This window comes from Cryptotermes secundus, unplaced genomic scaffold, assembly GCF_002891405.2.
Source record: "Cryptotermes secundus unplaced genomic scaffold, Csec_1.0 scaffold120, whole genome shotgun sequence".
Taxonomy (NCBI): Eukaryota; Metazoa; Arthropoda; class Insecta; order Blattodea; family Kalotermitidae; genus Cryptotermes; species Cryptotermes secundus.
This window is the reverse complement of record NW_019742442.1, coordinates 956,265-980,552: the sequence shown is the minus strand read 5'-3', so window position 1 is coordinate 980,552 and position 24,288 is coordinate 956,265. Positions and strand designations below refer to the sequence as shown.

The following is a 24,288-nucleotide window of genomic DNA, read 5'->3' as shown; positions in this document are numbered from 1 at the left end:
AGGCCCCAGAACAGAGCCTTGCGGCACACCGGACGTTGCATGAAAAGGCGGGGAGAGAGCGCCAGAAACGCGAACCCAGCTAACATAAGCATCAGAGAATCCGAAGGAGCTTCATTTATGCAAGGGCATATTAGGAGGGACGGGGTCAAAAGCATTTGAAAGATCAAATATAATAATAATAATAATAATAATAATAATTCAGTTCCTTTCTTTAAGTGCTTGTCAACAGCAAGTGACCTATAACAAGCCAGCACCGAAGGTATACATAACAAAAACTGGACTAATACTAGAACTAGAACCAGAACCAGAACCAGAACCAGAACTAGAACTACACTAAAAATTAATGCTAGGTAATAAAGCAATACAGGGAAGACGCTAATGACCTAACTCAGTAGGATTAAACAAAGGAAAATTTATCCTCAACGGAGAATTTGTGTTTATTGAAACCATTCAGTGATATGCTGTGACGCACTTTTTTGAAGGGTTAAATCTTGATATATTACTGACTTCAAAAGCGGCAGAGTCTCTAATTTGTTTAGTCGGTACACGGAAATCAACATTTTTTTAATGCTAATAAGACATAAACGACAAGATTTTGTCGCCTGGAATAAAGCGTTTTAAAGTTTAAATAATTCAACATTCACTCATAATTACAAACACAACCGGACTGAATAAATCGACTATAGCACACATCTGAAAACTTACGTTCCAAGTTTTCCAGCTTAGTAGAATCTGATAAAGTAAGGTTATTCCAGACGACAGATACATGCTCAAGCTTTTAAAGAATTAAGGTAATATATAAAATTCTTAGGCTGTTCAAAGAAGAAAAATTATATATAAATTAATTGAATTAGTCCTAATATCTTTAGAGCCCGAGTTTGTAAGCAGTCAACGTGATGATAAATATGTAGTTTTGTGTCTAACATAATCCAAGACTTTTCATGCATTCAGTGCGTACGATTAATAGATAACCCACAAAGTAATTAAAAAGAACTTATATTCGTCTTGTACATAATAATTTTCAATGTACTCAGTCTATATTGGGTTGTAGTGATTTGCAATCTTTAGCATACTTTATGATACGAAATATTTTGAAATCATCAGCAGAAATTAGAAATTTGGAAAAAGATATTTTGGCATATAAATCATTAATAAAAGTACTGAAAAATATATATAAAATGTAAAGCCTTATGGCATTCCTGTTAGCATGGGAAAGAGTGTGGAAGACTTCCCTGAATTGCGAGTGAAAGGAAATCTAGACGATAAGTAACTCTTGAACCAATTAATATAACGATCATAGAGTTCAGTGTTACTGAGTTTAGAAAATTGGGGCTTTATCAAATGTCAGAATAAATTGGATTGGCCTGCCCTTATGAACTGACAGAAAGTGTGATAGGAGTTTAAACAAGTAAGTAAAATTGTTGCATTATACTTTGATTCCATAAAACAATGCTGAGATGGGTGAAGTTTAAATTTAAAATAAAAGGAGAGCTGATCATGTATTATAATACCCTCAAAAATGTTGGAGAAATTTCTTAAAATTGTCATTGACCTGCAGTTAGTAACTACAACACTGCTACGTAACCTGAAACGGGCCAACGGGCTCTTGTTCTACAGAGTGGGAAACTTCCCTTGCAATGAATTAATATTAAATATGTAAATTAAGGAGGTTCATAAATCTCTAGACAACTTTTAATGATAGAAATGTGCATTTCATCTGCACCGACACACTTCGACGAGCTGAGACGACGAAATATCTGCATAACGTCATAACAATAACTTAATTAAATTCCTTTAAGTACATGTCAACAGCGAGGGACCTATAACAATAATAATAGTAATATCATAAGCATTCGAGAAAACTATAGGCGATTTCTCCGGAAGAATGGTGAAGTCAACACTGAAATGTGAATCTGTACTTTAGTTCAAGTTTAATTATGGATTTTAGATGGGTTTCCCAGTGCATAAAGTCCATCAATTGCTGAAAATTGTTTTACAAGATGAAGTCCCTTACAAGACAAAGACTGGGCAATGAAAACTCACACATTTAGTTGAGGGTTAGTCTATAAATGTCATAGAACTGAGATTTTATTCTGCGTCCTAAGCCCAAAATGCACGAAAATAACGCATGTTTGAAATGTCATGTTCGCTGGCATGGTTCATCCCCCAAACTACTAAATAAATTTCTATTAAATTAAGTATTTTAATCCACTCTGAGAATATAGTCATATAGTCCATGACAGCTTCTTTCCAAATCCCTTACTATTCACCATTTATACTTATCTGTACAACTCGTTCAAAGCTGTAGACCTCAGAAAATGATATGATATTGTTAACTAAGGCTCTCACGAAAAAAAAAAAAAATTGCAAGCACTCACCTGCAAACACATCCTGACATCTATATGGGATGGATGATTGAAATTGGCCGGAGACATTGATATGGCGTGGTTTCTATGTTTTCCTCAGATAATCCTGCCAAAGCCCGTTATGTTCTTTTGAAACGCGTCATAACTGCTTTCACTGTCGTTTGTTCTAATTTATTTCTCTCCAATTTGGCGCAAAAATTATCGTAGACGATACAGTATTGTTAAATAATTCACGAATCATTGAATCTTACGAAAATATTCTCTAAAATGCTTTATTCGAATCAGTAGTCACAGAAGTTATTCCAAGCTGTGGAACGTAAAAGAATATTTCTGCACATTTCACAGAATATACACACTCAGATATACAAGCACAATACACAGCTACTGATAATATAACCTGACATTCTGTGAACTGATTACAGCTGTACTTACAGAATCATCCAGTATAACACTGCAGTCACTCCAGATGTCTTTCACCCCCCAAAAATATAACGGAATCTGAAGATTTTCCTACCGAAAACGTGCAGATATAAGTGACGTAGACTCGAGTGTTTCTTCTGCAGCCGGAGAACAGCCGTCACACTGCGGTAAAGTGAAAGAGACTTCATGAGCCAAAGACACCTACCGGTATACGGGGTATTTGGGTCAACGGGTCATAGTGAAGTAATGCAGACTCTCTCCTGTAGAGGAAAGGATCGCATTGAAACTGTAGTGCGCAACACAAGCAAATATAAATTCATTCAGTTCCAATTCCACATTGCATAACTTAAATGATGAAAGATTGACTTTTAGGTTACGCAATGATGCGCCATCTTTGAGGAGTCGAATGAAATTGGATGATGATCATGCATAGTGGAAAACTAAGAATTTTGGGTGCAAGCGACCGTATAATACTTTAACACACTTGCCTGAACAGAGCGAGGGAGAACCAAGAAAACCAAGTATTACAAACACTCGATGCTGGAATATTGCATTTCAGATTTCCGAGGGACGTTGTACAATTTCATATTTTTTTGTGCTTATATCCACTGGGAAGACCAAGACGTAGGTGGGTGAAAAATATTAAAATGGATCTTAGAAAGATACGATTGCATGGTATGGATTGGACTGATCTGGCTCAGGATGGCGACCAGTGAAGGGCTCTTGTGAACAAGGTTATGAACCTTCGGGTTCCATAAAATGCTGGGAAATTCTTGAGTACCTGCAGATTTGGCTTCTCCTCAAGAAGGGCTCAGCTCCATAAGTAATTTTTAATTCGCTTAGTGGGAGATGGAGTTCAACTGGGTCCACTCGGCACGGCGGCCACTGATTGGCCTATTGTAGTCTGATCCCGGGTGATTATGATGATGGAGAATTTGGTGGAATGAAGATTGGCAGGGGAAACCGAAGTACTCGGAGAAAACCCGCCCCAGCGCCACTTTGTCCACCACAAATCCCACTTGACCAGACCCGGGATCGAACCCGGGTCGCCGCGGTGGGAATCCAGCGACTAACCGCTTGAGCTATGGCGCGGCCCAGCTCCATAAGTAAGTAAGTAATATGTGATCATTACATGTTAGTACGCAATACAATTAAAACTACAATGATTTATCTATTATTGATAGCAGAGAAAGTTTCACAGTGCCGGCAATTGTTACTGCCCTTAAACAAGGAAATACATAAAAGAACCACAAGACCCAACGCTGAACAAAATTTTCAAGAATGTATATTGAACGATAATATCGTGTTGCTCACATATCGCAAGTTCCAACGATTGCCATTTTTTTCATTATTGACAAGAAGATAAAACCATTTTCTCCAATAGCAGTTCATGGCGAGATACACGAAACTTGGAAATTAATATTATGATACTGATCTTAGATTCAGTCAGTTAAATTCAACTCACCTTATTTGTATAATGTTCATTTCAATATAGTCCCGGCTGCACCTGTATCTCCCAGATGGTCCCATGAGATTTGCAACCAGAAGTTTTCGCCCATATCCCATCTGACCCACGCGTGCTTCATATTTCGCCGTTTAATCCCTCTGTATTTAATTCTAGACCCGTTATCAATATGAAGTAATAATTCAACTTATGCCATGTTCAGAAAATATGGTTATTTCTTACGTTCCAACAGCGCTCTGTAACAGCTGTCAGTGAAGTCACTGACTACGGGGTGGTAGGCTGGAATCCGATTCCTGGTAGCTCCTTTGAGTTCCTGCTCTTTAGCACATCTCATACTTTACCAGACCAGTGGGTAATGGCCGTTCTTTCTCCCAGTTTAAATGTAGCCGGAGCTTTAAAATAACTGGTGCCGGGACCAAGCGTATGTAGAACTTGGTCTCCAGGCCTATACGAATTTTCATAACGCTGTTCTGTGCATAGGCTATATGCCTGTATGTGTTAATGTAATGCCAAAGGTTTCGGCTTAAGGGATTTGTTACCCGCGCAGGCTATCAGCAGTCATAGTAATGACAGAACAGCTGCTCAGACGCAACAAGTGGTTTGACAGCAGAGCTTATCTTTAGACTGCTGCAATATAAGCGGCATATGGTACCGCGTTGTCAGTATGACGTGACACTCTCTTGCTAGGAGACGGTTTCAGAATGAAGAGCTAGGAAGAATATATGGACTGCACAGGGATTACCGGAGAGGGAACGGAGAAAATTACATAATGATGAGACTCAGTTTCGGTGCTCTTCACCCAGTAATGTTAGGGCCATTAAATAGAAAGGAATTAGATAAATAGTACAAGGTAAATAAGACTTCGCCGGTCACGGTAGCCGAGCGGTCTAAGGCATGTACTGTCTTCGCTCGTTTGAAAACCGGGATCGTGGGTTCGAATCCCACTCAGGGAATAGATGTTTAGTTTGTGTGTGTGCGTTTTTCTGTGTTTGTGTACAGGTAGAGGCCTTGCGACGAGCTGATCACCCGCCCAAGGAATCCTACCGAATGTCTGAGATCTAGAAAAACCGAAGTGAACGGAGAAGTTCATGGAGGTAGGCCTAGGCCCACTGGGGCTGTAGTGCCAAGGAAAAAAAATTAGACTTCACTTCGGACTATAGTAATTCTCCAAATGCGTTCTTATTGCCCACTCTTTGATTTGTAGCACACCAAAACTTGTTGATGACAGGCTAATCACAGTGCATATTATGAGAAATTATGTCTGTTGAATTTTATTAAATATTCTATATATCAAATATTTTTAATTAAATTGATTGAGCTTAATGAGATATATTTTCTCTTTTCCATATCTTCCAGACCGCCTCTGGGGCCCACCCAGACTCCTATCCAATGGGTACCGGGCGCTCTTTCCACGGGGCAAAGCGACATGGGTGTGGAGATGACCACTCACCTCGAGCTAGTACCGAAGTCAAGAAAATGTGGATCTATACATCCACTCCTGCATACGCCTTCATGGCGTAGTGCTTAATTAGTTAAGCACAGGGACAACTTTACCTTTACTTTTACCTTTAATGAGATATACATGTATTAGTGTCCACTTAATGTAAGGTTCCGAGTTTTGTACGAAGGTCCACATTTTAGAACATCGATAGAAATTAATTTGAGGTTCGTGTTAAATACGTTTAGGTGTTACAGTGGACCGTTATGAGCCAGAATTAAATCCTCCCAGTAACTTCTAATGCAGGCCTACAATACCAGATTTTACAGAAGTGCTCTTGTAGACTGGAAGGAGAAATTCCGATGGACAGACTGACATGATAACTAAATTATGAGTACTCAGGCCGTGATCTTCTGAGTTGTGACACCGTACAGCATTGTAGATGAAACCATGAGGATGGAATCAATATATTTCTTCGAAACATCTATATTTACCTTCATTACAATATCATACGTTATCAGAACCCAGAAAAACACAACCTGAACAGCCATTTTATATCCTTCTGCTGCAGACCGAAGGCGAATGCTTTTCTCTGTTCTTCGCATATTACCATGAATTTTGTGATAGAACTAGAATATACCGAAGAAAGAGATAGTGAGTATGTGAATTCAGTTGAATTAAAAGAGGGGGAATTTGTACTAAGAGTGAGAACCATCAAGATTCCACAGTAGGAGGGAATCTATGAGATAAATATCTCCTACTCAAGAAGTTATCTATAAACCTAGATATATTACACAATTAAAATTTTTGTCATTATCTCATCACCACGTCACTTAAATTTATTGCGTGTTAAATAGAGCAACTGCTTCGTGTTCGAGGGTCTCTGTTTTGAACTTGTGACCTCCTGTCTTGAAGGAGGCTGTTTTCTTCCTCATCTCCACAAAATGATAGGACAGTACATCAAAATAGGCCCCAGCCGCTTCCTAATATAACTGTATGGAAATATTCACTCCAATTTTTTAGTTTATATTTTCTAAACGTGTTTGTTGCTGCTTTGTATATTTGCATCATTGACTCGGAAACTTCATTTACTATAGATAGTAGCCTATTGTCACAAAGCTTTCCAAAAGATTTCCAGAGTCTTAATTTTGTTAATCCCATTTGCACTCCATTCGAAATTCTCACATATGGATAAAATCGCCAAGGCAGTTTATCATAAATAGGTAATGTTTAAGGCAACTGCCATACATAAATTCTATGACACTTTATAGGTTACGTAATAACAATAATATTAAGAATAATTTAAAATGTGAAATGTATTATTTCAGAAATGTGTAATTACAAAAGCCATTGCATATTATCTTAAACCAGTTTTGTCATGTGAGGTGTAAAACCTACAGTAGCTTCCTGATGGTTGTTTACATGTGCCCTCGACAATAATTTTACGACTGAAATGTATAGTGCTGATTGAACTATATAGATTCATACGGCTGTTGTAGTTATATAATTGCTATGTCTATTACATTATTATAAAGCACAGTAATGTGAGTTTAAACGTGAAACTAAAATAAGGACGGTCGAATCTCATTATTTATGACGATGTCTTCAGGTGACGAGAGCAAGTTGAATGGATGTTACTTCAATATTGATAAGGAACCCAGAACATAAAGCGCTAGGATGGTAAGATTACCTAAAAATTGCCTACAATGTGTCGCTGGGCACCACAAGGAAAACGAAGGAGAAGGAGGAGGAGGAGGAGGAGGAGGAGGAGGAGGAGAAGAAGAAGAAGAAGAAGAAGAAGAAGAAGAAGAAGAAGAAGAGGGAGCCACGTGAGGAGATCACTTGTAAAATCCCTTGTGGAAAACCGAGGATTGGAATATGAGGACTGGGATAACACATACCTGTAGAAAGAGTAGGCGACAAACAGAAGAAGACAACGCCAAGAAAAAGAAGAAGAAGGAGGAGGAGGCATAAATCGGTTCCGTTGTTCATGATATACATAAATTTTATGCTATAAAATATTTTCGAGAAAGGCGTTACACTTCGATTTGAGCTTCATCGAAAGCAGTGGTTGTACGGCCGGCATCAACTGAAAGTAAAATCTCTTACTCAGCAACTTTTACTGTAGGTACCCAATACAAAGCTCAGTCTGAATTAATCGCCTTGCCAGTACGCATGTATTTTTATGAAATTCTTCGAACCGCATACAAATAATTGCCATATTAGTGATGACACATCTTTCAGATTCGTCCCTCGCACTGACACAGGAGGAAAATATTAATATGTAGCAGTAATCCATATCTTGGGGCGTACATTTCTAAGGTTAGGCCTCAGGTGGTTTTGCCTATACTTACGGCTTAAAGACTGGTTGTGTATAGTGAGAAATTTTTCTGTTTTCTCCAGTCCTCATCTCTGACGCACGGTTCTATGAATACGGGAAATACCAGGCTCTAATAATGGTTCAGGATCTATGAATTGATAGTCACTTTCCTCTCTGTCGATTTCACTATCATGCTGTCACTGGGAATCCTACCAAACAGATGGTCCACACACTGAAACGAGTCCCTTAATTCTAGTCAGAAGGGTTAGGGGATGGGGCGGGAGGCGATACATAACAAAATATCATACGTAAATATCTTCATTAGGAAAGAAACATTTAGTCAGAAATTCCAGATATTTGAAGGGGTATAACGTTGTTATGTTCTAGTCGAAAGACTAAAAATACAGTCGTACCTGCGAATCGTGTCGAAAATTATAACTCGCCCGCAATCACAGGAGAACTTTCACCTGATAAACTAATGTTTACAAGTGAGTTTCAGTCTAAATTTTCGCTAAAGGTTTATGAAAACTTATCACAAAACACCCATTCTAGATATTGTCCATTGTCTGAGGCACACTTAACGTACACGACATTTCGGGAGTCGACCCTACTTCTGCCTTAAAATCCTGGTTATCATTATGCTTCTCTATAACTCCCATACTCGTACTCTTACTGCCGAATTCGGACTCCGAACGGTTACTATTCAATCCAAGACCGCCTCGAACGTTGGGCTCGCTAAACGACAGCATTTATGTCAATGCTACTTCTTGAATGCGCTTCAATTGCAGTGAGCCATTTCATCAGCGCTTCAGATCTGTAATTGTAGGACCACGATTCGAAAATTAGGCAGGCTTATTTCTACGTAGTAGCACATAAATGTTAGTTGTCACTCTGATAAAGTTTCTGATTCGTGTCTGAAAGATTCCCGGTTCGAATCCTGCTGTAAAACAGATGTCTACTTTCTTCGGAATTATACTCAGTAACTCCGGGCAAATGTCGGGATACCGCTTTATTTTTAGTACGAACACACAACCCTACAAATATTATTCACATCACCTTCACTTATCTGGATCAACACTACATAACCTTAGCAGCTGGCACAGAGCCAACTACTGTCACCACAATATTGTCTGACAGTGAGTTTAATATGCTACTGCTTTGTACAGGATACTGATCTCTCCGCAAGTCNAGGGCGCGGTAGGAAGTGCACATGGAGCAGCTTATTTATATGGGCAGTTTTGAGAAGAGAGTATGGACCTAAAAATAGCGCCCCATTCCTTCTCCAGTTACCGCCCGCGAGACATACTGTGCGGGCTTACGGCTTTCCGTGCTGCCCTTTTAAGGCAAATGGAACCATCACTCGCACTTGACACGACGTCACGGAATGACGAACTGATTAAACAACGTTAATTGAGCAAATTGACCCAGCGGGTAGTACTCATCGATTCAGCTGTAGCTGCTTCCTTATTTGCGCACTCAGCTTACTCTTCACTCTGAAGATGAAAGTAGTGTTTTAGTCCGAAACGTCGGTGAACTTCTTTTGTTAGGCTCTATGGTGTCATGACCCTAGAGCTGGTCTGGACGATATGGAGGAGAGAAAATTCTTGGCCCTACCGGGTCTCGAACTTCGACCCCTCGGTCGTCCAGCCCGTAGCCAGTCGCTGTACCGACTGCGCTACCCCGGTTCGAAATAATAATAATAATAATAATTTTTATTGCCTTTTTTGTGTTTTGTTTTTCATGTACGCGTGCTCAATTTTTAATTGGACTTTGGGCTATTACGTTTGCAAGTAAGCAATTAAGAACTGGACTGAATTATCATTATTTACGCAATGCAGAACAGAAATATTTCTCCGCCTAACTTAATGATTGCATATGGTGATGATGGTGACGCCATAAGTTTTATATATGTAAAAATGAAAAGTGATATTTCGTTCCGGCTGTCTTTTATTCAAGTTTACGAGTTTTTTAATCCCATTTAGAGGTTCTTTAAATTATGTCATACTTTTTTCACGTCTTTCCCAATTCGTCATTCGCAATTATCCACGTACATAAAGTTGTTTTTTTTATTGACTGGTTTTTAGTTTATCTAAAGATGCTGATTCATACACAGAGGCTATAAAGTTTTGATTGGAAATTACTGACCAAATAGACTGGATGGTGAATAGTGTTTGAAGGAGGCCGTCATGATATATATATCAAAATTGACAGACAGTTTATTTACGGACATTTTGCAAATCTATGGACCATGTAAGTCGAATGGCAGGATGACTGTGAATGAACAATTGGAAGGGAGATGACATCCCAATATATATCTAAAAGACCTGAGGAAAGTCACGAAAATCTTGAATCCGGAGGGCACATATCTCCGCCGAGTTTCGAACTATCTTCAGGGTGCAAGTGGAATAAGCAACATTGATGGAAGAGAGAATTCGGTAACATCCATATGGAGAGACTGAGCAAGATCAGGGAAGGCCTGTCATGATAATAGTTCGGCCGAGATTTGAACCGAGTACCTCCAGAATGCAAGTGTGGAGCGTTAAAGCTGCACCATCATGCTTTTTACTGCACAACTTGTGTGAAGTTGTGAATTGAACTAAAGACAGACACGTGCCTAGTTAAAACTCAGGACTAAGTGGTCAATCCGAGCACCCAGTTCCATGGCTTGTCGATAACAATGGGTTCCCGGAATTTTACGCTGGATGTGAATATTGGTAACGCGTTCAAATAGGCGATATTGTCCTTCCAGATCTTCACAGCTTCATAAACGATATCCAGCGTTCACTAATTCCTTAAATCTCACCGTAAAAAATACTACACAGATAAAATTCCGGCCCATGAAAATTTCTCTGTAGGAGAGTCAATAGTTGGGTAGGGATTTGAAACTCAACGCTCCATTGCAACATTGTTTTGTCTCAGAACAGCAAACGTGAAAGCCTTAACTTGCGTCGACGTTGCGGTTATGAGTACTGATAGGTTATCTGGAATAACTACAAACATATAATCAAATTTTACGTGTAACATAAGTCACTTTGCTCCTCAGTACCTGTATAACAAGTGAAGTACTGCCACCTGCCGCTCACGTAACCCAGACATGCACCATCTACAGTTACATGCTAACGAAGGTTCTATATTTCTATTACGGTGATGAGGAATTAGCAGATTCGGTGGTTATTAAAATTACTGCTTGGTAGCTAAATAACTAAATGGCAGAATAACGAACTGGTTAGAATACTGTAGAAGTTCTGTCATGATGTCTCCCCATCCGTGCACGTTACTTTGCTTAAAACTATGTGATGAATTTAGATGATATTTGGTACTGGGTAATTTAAATTTTGTTCGTATCGATCCAACAAAATTCCTCTTTTCATAAACGTCATATCTAGCTTACCGATAACATATTTATAATTAAATTAGCCTCCGTAAGATTTGAGGCTTTCACGGCGGTGACTATGAAGACAGCAGTCTTCTGGGATTTGGCACCGTGTATATGTGGTGTTAACCGACGTTTCGGAGGAACGTATCGCCTCCATCTTCATAGCTGTGTATATTTCCGACACAGTCTGCTTTTACCGGTTCTCACGGTCTCTTCGCTTGCAAATTTCTTATATTTTTTCTTCTACCCTGAAGATGGAGGCGATACGTTCCTCCGAAACGTCGGTTAACACCACATATACACGGTGCCAAATCCCAGAAGACTGCTTTCTTCAAATTAGCCTCTGTACATAACATATATACGTGATAATCCAGAAAGGCCGACCACAATCGAAATATTGAAGCTAGAAAAATGGTTTAAGATGCAATACATCCGTGTGCTCAGCAAAACGGAGAGTTCGCACCAGAAGACATCAGTTGTTTCCATCTGTACACGTAAAATACCAAGGATTTATAAAAAGCATGCAGGGGAACAAGATAAAACCGGAAAGTCATGAATGCTGATATTCGCAATTGTTGAGGATTTTATACTGGTATTTAATGAAATGCAGGCGAAAATGGATTCACAGTTTCTGCAGTTGGATATTTGTGGTGTTTTGCAACAGTGCTCTTGTCCTATCTGCAATAATAGGCATAGAGTCTAATGAAATATCCAAATTCACAGAGAATGCACAAAATATGTTCCTCTAAATTGGAGAACACTGTCCACTCTTTTTTCTATATACTTTTCATTAAATAAGATGTAAAATGATTTAATTTGCAGGAGCAGCACTGAAGATGTAACTTATTGTCGAACTCATAGACATTTTGGTGTGCCACGTTATCACTGCTTCTATAAATGTTACTTCTACGACATATTTCGACCTTAGCATTTCATTATAAAGGAAATGCTTTCACCTAATTGTAGCAGTGTGTTTAATTTTTTGGTTTATTTTTCTGAAACTTTGGTAAAACTAGTTCCAATTGCTGCTGAATTAGGTAAAATTAGTTAAAACTTTTTTATTTTTCAACTGGTAATCCTTGTTAGGGGGCACGCGGCAGTTTAGTTGTTTGAGGCACTGTGCTGCAAGCGGTTTCGAATACCGATGAGGTAATTGGATTTTTCAATTGATCTAAACCTTCCAGCCGCACAAAGGCCCTGGCGTAGACTCAGCCTCTAACAGAAATGAGTACTAGGAGTCTTCCCGGGGCAAAGGTTAGCCAGCGCGTGAGGCTGACAAACTCTCGGTCATCTGTAAACCAATTGTCTAGAAAATGTGGGAGCCTCGAATTCTCACAACCCTATGGGCCTCCATGGCCTATTACCTGGATATCTTTATCTTTAACTGATAATCCGTGTTTCCGGTACCCTGTGGTTTCTTGGTTTGTGTGTGGAGTGTTAGGTGTAGAGCGGTTGTGTTGTGTGTGAGTTCTACATTCAGTAGAAGGTGGTACTGTGTGATTTCCATGGATGGTTGATAGATGTTAAGTAAACATTCACCGCCTATAGAGATTCATTTATTCATCAATGGTTCTAGAGCCCTTTGTTGGGCCCTGGTTTTCTCTTTAGTTTCGCAATCTTTTTTACGGAAACGGTAGAACTCCTTGGACGAGCGATCAGCCCGCCGCAAGGCTTCCCTTACACACAGGACAAGACAAAATCAGAATAAACGCACACACAGACATTCATGCATTAAGTGGAATTCGAACCCACAATCCCAGCTTTCAAGAAAGCGAAAATAGTTCATGTTTTAGACCAAGCGGCCATTGTGATTGGTACCGACAGAGATAGTTCGTTTATGTTAGTGTACTGATTAGAGGATAAAATGAATTGTTGCTTCCGGTTCGCGACCATATGTCGGAAGCACATGACGTATACAACATACTCGATAGGGAGTGTAATGAGGGAAGTTACAGCAGAAAATTATAGCTGGTGCCAAGTAACCAGTAGAGTGTAGTGTGCTGTCATATACAATACAATGGTTCCTATCAGCATTTCGCTTTCTATGACCCAAATTACCGGATTTTAGCCTAAATCAAGGTAAGAACTTTAAACATTTTATATAGAAATGGTTTAACGGAAAAATAAAATGTAAAATCGCCAGTAATATTTCATGTCTTAACTATTAAGAAACATAGATGAAAGTGAATAACGGGGCTCTATACTAGAGTTGGAAAATATTAATTCTAGTTCCATGCATTTGCAATAGAGGCCCAAAGAGAAGACACCGATTTTTCAAAAGTAGTACACAGTAAGAAGACTTTGTATTGAAAATAAAATTACTACAACTTTCATTAAACTCATGTTGCATTTGGTTTATATTGAACTATGAAGACCTACAAGAAATATAATTTGAGATCTTACGCTGTGTCACAAATATCATAGTGTGGTTATATTTGCAAAAACACATTTATTTCTGCAATAAATTTATTTCAAGATCAATGTAAAATCACAGAGTACCAACTTACTGCACAAAAAGTAGTATGTGTCCTAATTTATGTGTTTCGTAAATAAATAACTGCAATTAATTTGTAGTTGATGTAACCTACATAACTGAATACGAGGATAAGGGTCATGTTTCTATACAGTGTCGCATTTGTAATGCTTAACAGCTTTACAACAACAGAAGAACGTGAAGAGCGGTCAGATAAGCAAAATGACAATTGAGTGAATTTAAGAAAATATTTTCTGCCCGCTGGACTGCTTAATTCCTCTTATAAATTTAGTAATCTTGAATCTTGAATTTCTGAATTCGATATTTATTTAAAATTACAGATTTAAGTGAAGGCATTTCAACCTTCCCAAACACCATGGACTGGTAAAGGGATCTGAGTGTTATTTATTCTAATCATTCCACAGTCTCATACTTTTTTTATGTAAGATCCGTTATAATATTAAGCTACCATCAACTGCTAGGTCTCCCAAGTTGCCTCTCCTCTTGCGAAGTACATAAATATGTATATAAGCAAACTAACGTGCGTATGGATACATAATCAAATATGTTTGTACTTATTACGTGCTCAGGTAAACTGTCCCATATTGATACGTTTAGGAGATCTAGGTTTCTGTAGTTTAATTAGTTTATAAGAGAATAACACTAAGATTTGCAACATGATTTACAGACCCAACGGAACGTCGTGGTCAAGCAGTTTGGCTATACTAATTGAGATTATTAATGTTTTTCCTCAGTCCCTTAAGGAAAACGTCGGGATAGTGTCTTAACTTGTTTAACTCCACATTCTTTCGAATTCATTATTCACTAATCTGTTTCATGCCATGGAAAAACATTGACTACCGAGGCCGTAGAGAGTATGAGTGACTGAGATCGTGTATCGAGTCTTTCCTACGAAACGGCATAATGTAATAGATCTGCTCACACTTGTTGCTGTGAAGAAATGAACCAGCTGTGTTACAGTGTGGGTGTTGTTGACGAAGCTTCCTTTGCTTTCACTTAGTGTAAATAACTTATTACGTCACGAAGTGAGTCAAATTCATACTAAGTGACAGTAAACAACGTCACACAATTCTGTTCGGGGCAGAAGCCTACACGGGTTGTTTTCTCTTCGGGAAAAGATAGGAAGCAAAGAGCTGCGGTTCTGCTTCCTGCAGATTCCATCTACAGCTTATCGCAGGCGTGGCACAAAATTCAGGGGCTAGTTTCGGTAGTGGTACAGAACCTGACGTACAGCAAGACCGTAATTAGAAGAAAACATCACTTACAATCCAAATGGCAATTAACAAACCCTCAAACGTCTATCAAATTTAATAAATTACTAATTAAGAAATTAATATGGAACAGGTTGATGTAGTAGTAATGCTCGGTTCGAATCTGGACCTGGACACCAAATATCATGATTGACGTTTTTCTCAGTCCCTCCAGGCAAACGATGGGATATTACTTCAATTAGATTACGACCGTTTCCTTCCAGATACTTCACAGTTCTTCAAAAAATTTACCATTCGACTCTATAAAGCCAAAGTAATTGACAAAATCTTAAAATAAACCAAGATAAATATTAAATAATTTAGTAGCCTATTAAATAACAGACTAATTGACAAAACATGACTAATCAACTTGATAATTTACTAGTCGACAATGTATATAAATGAAGAAATGTTTGACTTAGTAAAAGGTAAAGGTAAAGCATTCCCTGAGACAGGCCATGGAGGCCCATAGGATTGTGAGACTTCGAGGTTGCCACATCTTCTAGCTAGACAATCGGGCTCACAGATGGCGGTCAGGTTGTCAGGCTTACGCACCGCCCTCCCTTTAACCCCCGAGTCATATTCCTGGTATTCATTGCTATTAGAGGCTGAGCCGACACTAGGGCCATATTGCGGCTGGAAAAATCCAATCACCTCATAGGGAATCAAACTCGCGACCTTCCAGCTTGTAGCGTAGTGCCTCAACCAACTTCGCTACCACATGCCCCCATTTGTCTTAGCACCAATATAAAATAACTAACTGATTAACTGACAAAGTTAATAAATGATTAAGAGACTAACGAGTTTACTTAGTAATGTTACTAATTAAAGTTTCCTTCCACATGGCCATCCTGTCATTCTACACTACACAATCTGTGCAACTGACGATGTGCTACTAAATAGAGAGGGGTTCTGACAAACACAAGCAAGGTCAAGCAAAACAAACTAAGAACCACCCTCATCCCTAATTGTTGCATATGGCTCTGTATGTAAACCCAACGCTCGTTGTCACTTCCAGGAACACTACATAGATAACATCCCGTCCTGTATAAAAATGTCAGTTTATACGTATTTTTATTTCCCTCTCAGTTCACGTGACATAAATTGAATTAACAAATGCACGAGCTTCTTCCATCTAGAGGACGGGCCACGACTCAGACATTAACTGTACCGCTCGCCTTCTCGCAGCCAGCAATCTAGTTCAGTACGTGAAATAATGATTATTGTTGTATTATCTAAATATGTCTCTACAGCCCCTTTGGACCTTGGCCGCTTTTTCAGTTTCTTAATCTATACACAGTCAGTAGGACCCCTTGGAAAAGGGGGGGGGGGCAGCCCTTCGCGGAGGCCGCCACATACACGCACAAACACAATAAACGCATACAGACACTCATGCCTCGAGTGGGATTCGAACCCACGATCCCACTGTTCCAGCGAGCGAAAACGGTNCCTACACAAGTTTAAGAAATCAAACCGCTATGCGCAGCCTAGATGTATCCTATGTAAGTTTTGAGGTTTTCACGGCGATGACAATGAAGAAAGTCGTCTTCTGGGTTTAGGCACCGTGTATTCTTCGTTTTGGCCGACGTTTCGGTGCCTAAACCCAGAAGACGACTTTCTTCATTGTCATCGCCGTGAAAACCTCAAAACTTACATAGGATACATCTAGGCTGCGCATAGCGGTTTGATTTCTTAAACTTGTGTAGGGGGATGTTCTTTACATGGTACCGCCGTGTAGCCGTAAACTGTCTCATTCTCCCAGTAAACCAATGTTAGAAGCCGCTTTCCAAGCACATTAACGTCATGAATAGGACAATCTTTTTATAAACATAGGCCTATAGACGTAAAATTGTCCCTGTGCTTAATTTCATAAGAACCACGCCATGAAAATGGAAGTGGGAATTGAGGTACAGCTCCATCATACTCAACCTAAGCATTAGACGGAGCTGTGGAGCCTATTCTCCGCACCAGAGAAAATTTTCCCGTAAATATAAGAGTGGCTTTAATCTCACTTCCGCCTCAAACAGGAAATACTGAATTATGATGTTAGAGGTCGGGTATGTGTGTGTATATATGTACACATGTCAACATACAAACACACACACACAGGCACACAAACCCTTACACGACCTCTACCAACATAATTGACGTTACCAGTATGAAACAGGACGTTGGATTAAACAAATATTGTCTTTCTCATAAAACTTCTCTGGTGTAGATAGTTGAAACCTGGAGAAGGAAATGTATCGCAGTCTAATCTGTTAAAGCATCGTTTTTAATTATTAATTTTCATTCCTTTTCTCTGTGTTTCCTGTCACAAATGGGAAAGAATTAATAACTTACCATTAATTTTTATTACACACTACACGTATTCTTATTGGCTGTATTATTTTACGTGTTACTTTAATTATCATAGGAATATAAGTTCAGTTTATACGTGCCAACTCGCTTTTCATAGCATGGCTACCAGAGGTGCATTTCAGATGGGGAGAACATACCGAGTTTTCTGGCGTGGAGTGGGATGGGCCCAAAGGCGTGGTCTTAAGGCTGTTTGGGTGTTTAAAATATTACACGCCAGTAACTGCGAATGTGATACAGATGTAAGTATTTGGTCCCGATGCAATACCCCTGTAAATGTTCCGATAGAGTATATATATATTGTGATATAATGGCTGGAAGCCAGGAGAGGCGGTAATTTCTAGACAACGGCTCGGTAGACACGCTTCCGTGGCAACGGACATGCACGCAAAACGAGAAGAACTGTTGGAAGCGGTGTTTTCTATGCGGTCAGTGCCGAGAATCATAGCCAGCTAGTGGCCACTTGAAGACCAGTTGAATTGAGCCAATGTGTGTGGAGAGATGAGTCAGAACGAGTTAGAAGCTGTACGCCTACTGAAACCTGTAACAGACTGTTGCAACGTGTGCTATAGCGATTGAGCAGAGGGCAAGGAAAGTTGAGTTCTTGCAGTTAGCGAAAGTTAGTGAGAAAAAAGAGAGGAGCGATGAACACAAGTGTACATCAAGATGGCGGACGTTCCAGTACCGGAATTCTAGAAATACTGGACACACAAACTAGCATCACTGAAATCTGAATGTAATGCCATCATGAATAAATACCCAGAGGATATTTCTGTAGTGGAACAGTGTACAGAGTACTCAGTAACATTGAGAACCTTGCAAGATGCACACCGACTAAAGTGAGGGAAAACTCTGAGTGAACTTCTATCGTGAACAGTGCGGAAAAAAAGAATAAACTTTTGCAAAAGTTCTAGGTAGGAAGCCTCTTTTTAGGACTTTTTATTGCATTAAAGCAGTAACCCTGGATGAACTGAAAGCCGTCTTGAGGGTGAGTGCACAACCAGGCCCAAGTGATGCAGTGAACACAACCTCAGTAGAATCAACGGCCCAGGATGACGACTTCCAGGAAATAAAGGAACCCGAGGGGCATATCTCTAATGACACCTCACAGTCAGCGAAGAATTCGACTAAACCACTCCCAACATCCGCAACTGCCAAACTGCCTCCAAAAGAAGTGTTAGCTTGTAACATCTTCGCACCTCTCAGAACTACTGTTAGGGTCACGTAGACCGCTGAAGCAGATAATGTACTACCGGAGCAAGGGGCTCCCAGAAAACCAGATAGTTCGCCACCGGTAATGATGAGTTTTACCACAAAATTCATTCAACTCCAAAGCGATTTGCCAGCGGAAAATATTTCCAGCAGCATTGAGGACTTAGGCTTCAAGATCATCAACGTGAGTCAAATGGCGGTCACTCGAAGAGCACCAGACGGATATAGCCATGTAGAAATCCTCTCTCTGTTCCTTGTTAGCTCATCAAGAAAAGTAAAATCTCAAGAGATAGTCAAGCCGAATAGCCTTAACCATACTATCATCAAGGTAGAGTTATAAAGAGCCCAGGCTTACCTCACGCAGTGCTACAACTGCCAAAACTTTGGCCTTGTCTGGGCCAACTGTAAGCAACCCCTTCCATATCTGTGGTGCGGAGGTGGCCACCTGGATATGAAATGCCCTGGGAAGACTGGTACAGAATCTACACCGAGCTGTTGCAGTTGCACCCTAGGAGGAGAAGAGAAGCCTCATCAAGCGTCATACCGAGGCTGCAGCCATGCGAAAGGAGAAGAGTACAACGAGCTCCCAAGAGATCCTCTGGGAGGAAAATCTTCTGTAAGTTCACCTCACTAGAGCAGTCCTACACAGCTACACTTCGTCACGACTCTGAAGACAAGTTTCGAGATGGTAGCCAGCCATCAACGAAGTAAGCACGGAAGCAGAAGGCATTGTTGGGATCCGTTGACAGGAAACCACTAGTGAAGATATCGAAGACTTATTACGTGTTATAGCGAATTGTAGAATGTGTGAATTAGAGATACTTGTAGTTATGAGTTGTAAGATACCAATAAATCCAATTACTAATCAAACCCCCGTCAATAGTAACTAAACACGTGACAATATTTTAAATTGTCCTAAAACATGACGTCATAAATTAACCGAATTTTTTTAGTTAGGTGTAGATAGAGGAAAATAAAACACGTCCATGGTGAGAGGAGACTGTTGAACATTCAATTCAGTTTTTAAATGGAAACCTGCTCTCTTAACCAAGTATCTTACTTATTTGTCTCAGTCCTATCAATGAGATGGGCCACAACGGCTTACTTCCACCTCATTCCCAATTATAAGCCACAGTCACCCTACCATTCAGCACTGTGTATTTTCTGCAGTTGAAAAGTGTTCGGTAAATGATCACAAAAGAGAACATAATAGTGACGCGTTTTTTTTAGATGGTGTTCCAGTTGGGTCCATGGGGCAAGGTGCTGGTCATGGCAATTGGGGCGACAGTGGTAATGATTACCCTAATTGTTGTTGTCTGCTTTGTGGGTCCGGGGTGCTGGGGTTACGAATGGATGCATCGAGGTAAGTACTCGAACACGAGAACAATTATCATAATGGAAACAGTACAGTGAACCTGCTAGACGTCACTAAGTTCTTGTTGAGGAGGTCACTAACGCTGATCATTCAGAACCCTTATTTATTTGAATGATTATAGACGACCATGAAATTTATTTCTAATTAATTCTCGGTAATTTTAATTTCAAAAGTCTTATGTTTCGATATTACTGGAACTTTATTGTGATCTATAATACCGTATTTCGTTGTCTGGGACGTGCAATACGGTGTTTATTTTGAAATTTCTAGATTCTGGCATGACCAAGGAGTCCGGAGTTCTGACATTTACGAGCAGTCATAAATTTAGTTCGGGTACAGGGAACCGGACGCGCCTAAAACGAAGGTCAATGAGAAGGAGAGGTCAGAACTTGTTACAGTTGCCTGTGAATGAGGGCCAGTATGACTGAATTGCCTCGTTCAAGCTTCCCTACGGAAGATGGGATGACATGTATATGTCCACACCTGGAGAATTCGAATTCTTTCGAATTCCCGGCGTGGGGTGTGCAAGCCATTCCACAAAAGAGAGACTTTCACCATATTCCGAAGTGAGCGGACATGACCCTTGCACGCTCCGAGACCTAGCTTGCAGATCGTGTAACGCTGTAACTTAAAGCATAAGGATACATAAAATTAACAGTGGTTTGGAGAACAAAAAGGTGAATAAACGTCAATTGGATCAACTCCCAGAATACCGCTTTCTTCGGCATCGCTACCCTGAGACTCACGCAAACCGACCCAGCTAGTTTCCCATACCTATACCGATCTTCCTAAGTTTGATCTGTGAGGACAACTTGCAGTGGCCATCATACAATCTCCTAAGGTGGTAACAGGTATAGCAGGGATAGCACCATTCCGACTGAGCTGAAATTCAAACAAAGGCGGGTTGGAAAAGAGCGGTGTTATCACCTTGCTGAAATGTGTCCCTAGAGAAATAGCAGTGCAATGCAAATTTTTCTGTATATAATCATTATGAACCGGATTTTAATGCAAATGCATATTTCTTTCTTGCAACCAGAAAGTATGCTCGTTTGGATGTATGTATGAATTACTTCATTTCTCAAATTTTGGACATGGTTTGATGGTGCATATAAATGCATATTTTGCCTGTACTATGAATAATCATCATATTTTCGAAGATATCTATTTATACTGCACATTTCCTTTTTAAAATATTTACCATATGCATTTTTTTAATTTTATGTTCATATTTTCAATCATGGTCGTTTTATATAATTTTTCTTTTCCGTATTAGAATATGTTGCATATTTGACTGAACATTTCGTCATGATTCATGTTTCTGATGCAATCCCCAGGACGGGACTTCCCCGATCCCTCTACTCGTAACTTGCCTCATCCGCGTACCATCAAAGTGGCCGCGAAGAGGTTAGTCGGAAGCGTTCTCGTGTAGCCGCTATCAACGTAATACTATTCAACAGATAAGGGACTTCACTTATTTATTTCCGAAGTCTCCATGAGGTTCGTTACGCTTCTTCATTTGAAGCTGGGGGCCATTCACATTAGTGGTGACTAGTCTGTAGTTAAGATTGTTTAGCTTTCTGTAGTCATGCCGAAAGTGGAAGTAAGTCAGGAAACTAAATTACAGCTGTATCAGCGGGAGTTCGAAGGAGAGATGATAAGTACGGGTAACGAAATTCTTTATTGCCGAGGGTGTGAGGAAACGGTTGTGAAAAACGATTTCAAGTGCTTCAGCACTTAAACACTAATGTACACAAAGATAATATTGAAATTAAATCCACGAAAAGTGCTCCTGTTCAAAAATTGCTTAGTGAATTTTCTAATAATATTTTTTTACAGTTTTCCTTTGATTTATAGGAAGCCTTTTTAGCGGCAGATATTCCGCTGTGGAAACTAACCAATCCTACTCTGAGAAACTTCATAGAGAAGTATACACAGTGCAAAGTGCCGGATGAATCTACTGTGCGCAAAAATTACGTGAAGCAGCGTTACGATTTTACAATTGAAAGCATTAGAGATAAGATTTAAGGTATTTTTGTGTGGGTAACAATCGACGAAACAGAAGATTGTGAGGGACGGTTTATTGCAAATTTTATAGTTGGATCCCTCAATAAGAATGAACAATCTACCCCATATCTTCTTGCGGTAGAGCAATTTGAAACCACAAATAGCTCCGCAGTTTCCAAATTTTGTATCAATTCCATGAATTTACTATGACCGAATGGCATTCAGTATGAGCGCGTATTGCTCCTTGTGACTGATGCCGCAAGTTATATGATGAAAGCCGGTACTGCTCTTAAAGTTATATTTCCAGATATAACACATTTTACTTGCCTTGGCCATGGGTTGCATCGTGTTGCAGAAACAATTCGTGCAAATTTTCCGTTTGTTGACAAGTTGGTGTCTTCTCTGAAGAAGGTATTTGTTAAAGCGCCATACAGAAAAGAAGCCTTTAAAGTAGTAGCACCGAGCGTTCCACTTCCGCTGGAACCAATTTTAACGCGCTGGGGCACGTGGCTGTGTGCAGCGAGTTAATATACCGAACGTTTGGAAACAGTTAGGAATGTCGTGAATACATTTGATCCCAAAAGTGCAGCATCAATTCAAATTGCCCAAGATGTACTAAAAAACGCAGAACTATAAACTAATCTTTCCTATACATTATGTCTGCTCACTTCCCTCATCTTTCATCCGCCATTTTCTCACTGGAGGCAAGCAATAGCAATACTATTTTGCATCAGTCGTTATGTGTTCAAAACCACTGCTTCCAAATTGAATTCGGTTCCTGGAAGAGCTGGTGAAGTAGTAACACAGCATTCTTAAAAAAAGGGATATGAACAAATTTGTGAAATTGGAGAAAGTTTAGCCGGTAAACTTACTGAACTGCCAAGTAAAAAATCACTAACAATGGAGCAAATAGCGGCTTTTGTACATGCGCCCCTAAGTTCCTGTGAGGTGGAAAGAAGTTTTTCCCGCTATAAGGACATCTTACAAGAATAGGAGGTGACTAACTATGGAAAGCCTAAAACATTTAGTAACTGTGAACTGCAACAGAAGAGAGGTTGAAAGTTCGGAGAGTTAAGTGTGAGTACCATTGTTTTTTTTAAATTTGTAATAAAATATGTTGGCTTTCTTGCATGATTTGTATTTAAGTATAGCTTTTTATTGCAAGTGAATCATTCAGTGATTACATAAAATAACTTAAATATTGATTTGTTTGTCTTAAAATAATGTAGAATCAATTTTAATATTTGGTATAAATTTTTATGTTCATATTGTAGTGCATATTTCGGAAGTTTTTCAGCTTAAATGCATACATATTTAAGGGATTATTAGGGCATAAAAATCCGGTCCCTCACATACACATGGCACTTGTTGCCTTGGTTATCTAACGATGCTGTTCAACTGCATAGGTCACACAACTTCGACTGTGAATGATGAATAGAAAAGTGACGCTTGGTTTGTATGAATGTAGGTCTACATAGCAATGCGTATACGCATGTACACGTATATGAGTGTATGTATGTATGTAGGACTGTATGCTTGGAAATATACACGTATGTATGCGAAGGTGTGTATAAATATTTTTATGAACAGGCACATGCATGTGTATGTATTGACATATGTGTGTAGTGAAGTGAAGATGGTTATTTAACGACGCTGTCAATAGCGAGATGATCGCCTCTGTGGTCTAGTGGTCAGAGTTCCTGGCTACAGATCCAGAGGTCTTTTTTCCGATTCCCGGCGCTACCAGATTTTCTGAGAAGTAGTGGGTCTGGAACGGGGTCCACTCAGCCTCGTGAGGATAATCGAGGAGCTATTTAAAATAAATAGCGGCTCCGGTCTAGAAAACCGAACTTAACAGCCGTGGGGATCCGTTACGCTGACCACGCGACACCCTCTATCCGCTAAAGTTGGCATTAACATCGCCGACAAGCGGCGGTGGCTCACTCGGCAAAGTTCGCTTGAAGACTACAGGCCACGGAGTTTGTTTGTTGTCAGTAGCGAGACTATATAGCGTCGGGACATACATATGGGTAAGTAGAATATATGTACACGTATACATAGGAAAGGACAGTTATTAACGATTTCACTTTATGTTCACATTTTATGAAATTTGTGGAACGAAATCATGAATTAACTGGTGTGCAGTGTACAAAGGAAAGTTTTTATTACGGATCTGTGTAAATAAATATTGAACTTTAGGGAAATCATTC

At 39.6% G+C, this 24,288-nt stretch overlaps 2 protein-coding genes across 2 annotated transcripts in view; one reads left to right on the top strand and one right to left on the bottom strand.

Moving 5' to 3' along the window:
- Positions 1–4,440, bottom strand: part of LOC111873088 — a 10,919-nt gene extending 6,479 nt beyond the window's left edge. The window contains exons 1-2 of the mRNA XM_033754955.1: positions 4,252–4,440; positions 2,799–2,948 (exon numbers count right to left, since the gene is read on the bottom strand). The gene's annotated coding sequence lies outside the window, so the exon portion shown is untranslated. The remainder of the gene's footprint in view (positions 1–2,798; positions 2,949–4,251) is intronic.
- Positions 4,441–13,143: 8,703 nt separating this feature from the next.
- LOC111873087 (synaptotagmin-5-like) overlaps positions 13,144–24,288 on the top strand; it is a 36,387-nt gene continuing 25,242 nt past the window's right edge. The window contains exons 1-2 of the mRNA XM_023867496.2: positions 13,144–13,464; positions 19,930–20,062. Coding sequence (XP_023723264.1) covers positions 19,930–20,062 — 133 coding nt within the window. The 5' untranslated portion in view covers positions 13,144–13,464. The remainder of the gene's footprint in view (positions 13,465–19,929; positions 20,063–24,288) is intronic.